Source organism: Dysidea avara, chromosome 13, assembly GCF_963678975.1.
Source record: "Dysidea avara chromosome 13, odDysAvar1.4, whole genome shotgun sequence".
In the NCBI taxonomy this organism is placed as follows: domain Eukaryota; kingdom Metazoa; phylum Porifera; class Demospongiae; order Dictyoceratida; family Dysideidae; genus Dysidea; species Dysidea avara.
The window spans coordinates 15551870-15554754 of record NC_089284.1 but is presented as its reverse complement, the minus strand read 5'-3'; the positions used below and the strand labels follow the sequence as shown (position 1 = coordinate 15554754).

The window sequence follows — 2885 nt, the reverse complement described above, 5'->3', positions numbered from 1 at the left end:
TTTTCCCAAGTTAGCTACATAATTTTTTTGCACTGTAGTGTTGTCTAGTGTGTAATAACAGCTATGGTCCCACAGATTCTTTCTCATGCTATACACCTGAACATTTGGGAACCAGCAGTATATCGGTTTACACTTTTATACATGATTATTACCATCATACCTGATGCAGATTCATATAATTTATAAGTGCATGCAGTGTATGTGACTGCATAAAAATGTATATAGCGTAGACATGTTACTCATGATGTCATCATTGATAGTAGGTGTTTGCAGTTTGTGCCAGTGATATGAGGCCACCATTACTCATAGTGTATCATAAGGAAATTCCTGTAGGAAAAGATTCAGGAATCTCCAATTTAAGAAGAACCACGACTACCAATTTTAATAAACTTTTTAAAGCCAAAATCAGATTATCACTCATCAAGGAAATACTAATTGCATAACTTAGTGACTTCATGTAGCTATAACTTTAGTAGAAAGTATACACATATTGCCAAGAGTTCCTTTACTGTAACTCCCTTTACTGCAATTGTGCAAAATCACTCCCTTAATTACTGCAAAATCACCTGAAATTGTCACCCCACCTTTGTATGTAAATTAATCTCACTAGGCCAGTAATGGCTAGCTCTTTCTTAATTATCTGCGGAAGCCTAGCTATATAGATTCAACTACTGGGACGTGATAATTTGCTTACTAGCTAGCTACCATGCCTCAGAGTGGAACTCTCTTTAAAGAAAAGTGTAATAGAGAGATAGCTAAATGTCATAATAATTTGACAATTGCATGAACAACATAATTACAAGGGGTTAGTTTCATTTATGTATAGTAAGGCCAATGAAACTTGATTAGCAGTTTCGCGTCATCGCCCGCATGCTTTTGATACACCCGCATGGAATTTCATTATTGGTATTTCAGATCGAAATACTCTAATAGAACGGTCATTTTTACTCTAATAGAGCAATCAGCTATACTCTAATGGAAAAATCACTTGTTATAGATTAGTAACGTACCTTAGCTATTTAATGCAAGAGTAATCAGTGTAGATCTCACTGTTTTTTGGCAGAAATCTTCATGTTTGGATGTGTGTTGTGCTTTTGGAAAAATAATGAATAATGAATAATAACCGCCCGCCCGCATCAAATTTTCAAAAATCTGAGCGAGAAACTGGTAATCAAGTTTCATTGGCCTAAGTGTTTAGTGGTTACTAAGCCATTAAATATGTAACATGAATAAAAAGTATATGGCAAAAGGAACCAAGAGCAAAATAGTAGCTAGGTCATCGCATGCATACAGTAATACATAAAAGTGCATGGTTAATGAACACTTCAATCATCCGCGTCACTACCAAGTGCGGGGGAGTAGTGTACCACTAAAACAGACTTCCGTTTGAACACTTACGTATTGCGGTATTCAAAAAGAAGTCTGTATATATATATATATAGCTCACCCAGTTGACGCCTTGATCGTACAAGAGCTTTTTGAGATTTAGAATATAGCTACATCATTTTTTTTGCCGCCTTTCTTACGAGAGAAATGGTTCGCTGTTCAAGCTACTACTATACAGCTATGGTAGCTGGAGTGATCTTGTTAGGATGGAGTGAAATGGTCGGGTCTTTTAACATAGATGCAAGGCGACCTTTAGTGGTACACTACTCCCCCGCACTTGGCAGTGACGCGGATGATTTGTTCGGATACAAGATCGTATTGTACACTGATTCTGAATATGGGACTACCAGGTATGGTCTGCACAATCTCGAGCTATAGCTACGCACTCGGTGTGTGTATTAAATAATATTGTCATGTACACTCAGAGGCAGATACAGGGTTTGACAAGGGGGTGCACCAGGAGGCTAGTTCTGTAGTTATAATGGAGCAGGGGTCTGGGGGGGCTTAGCCCCAAGGTATTTTGTATGTTTGAGTCTCAGTAAACATGCTTTCATCAATATAAGTGATCTGCATTGTTCAAGAGCTGTAGGGATCAGTGACAGTCAGTTATGAGACAACCACTACGTGCAAAAACTTCTAGCAGGCTATAGCTAAGTGTGCATGCCTATGGAATAGTGAAAGTTTTCAATCTGGTGGATTCTAATATTATATATGTAGTGATTGTTCTATTAGAGTATTTGGCTGACTGCTCTATTAGAGTATCTCAATCTCATATGATTTTTTTTTTTGGGGGGGGGGGGGGGGGGGGGGGGGATAGTCCCCTGGATCCGCCACCGCCAAAACCATGATATGTGCATGCATAAGGCCAATTGGTATACTGGCCTCTGGTCCCCTATCTGTACCAAAATAGAAATCTTTAGGTTTAAATGCTAACAAAACTGCTATTACAATATTGGTGCTTATAAACAACACAAAACATTTACTAGAGTATGCATGCGCATGTGCAATGACCATATCTTCTTCAAAGATTTTTTTTGAGGAAATGCATATAAATTGGCTACAAAATCCCTACATTGGCATGTTATAATAATGATTTTGTTCAATGCCAAAGTAGGGATTTTCCCACCAAGTTATGCTGTAATATCATCATTCATCTCTTGTTTCACTACTTTTTATTGCTTGGATCAATTAATATTTCTAGTTTGTTTGGTTTTTTGTTATAGCATACAGCTATACACATGTGACTGTTCTATTAGGGTGACTGCTGCATTAGAGTATCTCGATTCAACCTTTCACTACCAGGGGCATGTCAAGTGATAGCATGCAGATAGGCCAATAATAACAGGGTGTGTATTGTTAAGAGGTATGGTCTCTGTGCTCGATCGTTATTGATCAACCAGATCATGATAGTTAATTAATAGACGTGGCATTGAACCTATCGTGAAGTTTTACAGGTATCTACTGAGCGTAAGTGCTTCAATAGTTTGCAGGGTCTAAAT

The 2885-nt window shown here is 37.9% G+C and overlaps 1 protein-coding gene across 3 annotated transcripts in view; it reads left to right on the top strand.

Moving 5' to 3' along the window:
• The first annotated feature begins 1480 nt into the window (after positions 1 to 1480).
• The window catches only part of LOC136242432 (integrin alpha-3-like), a 30908-nt gene continuing 29503 nt past the window's right edge, over positions 1481 to 2885 (top strand). For all 3 annotated transcript variants that reach the window (XM_066033853.1, XM_066033852.1, XM_066033854.1), the window contains exon 1: positions 1481 to 1736. In XM_066033853.1, the coding sequence (XP_065889925.1) occupies positions 1534 to 1736 (203 nt within the window). In that variant the 5' untranslated portion in view covers positions 1481 to 1533. The remainder of the gene's footprint in view (positions 1737 to 2885) is intronic.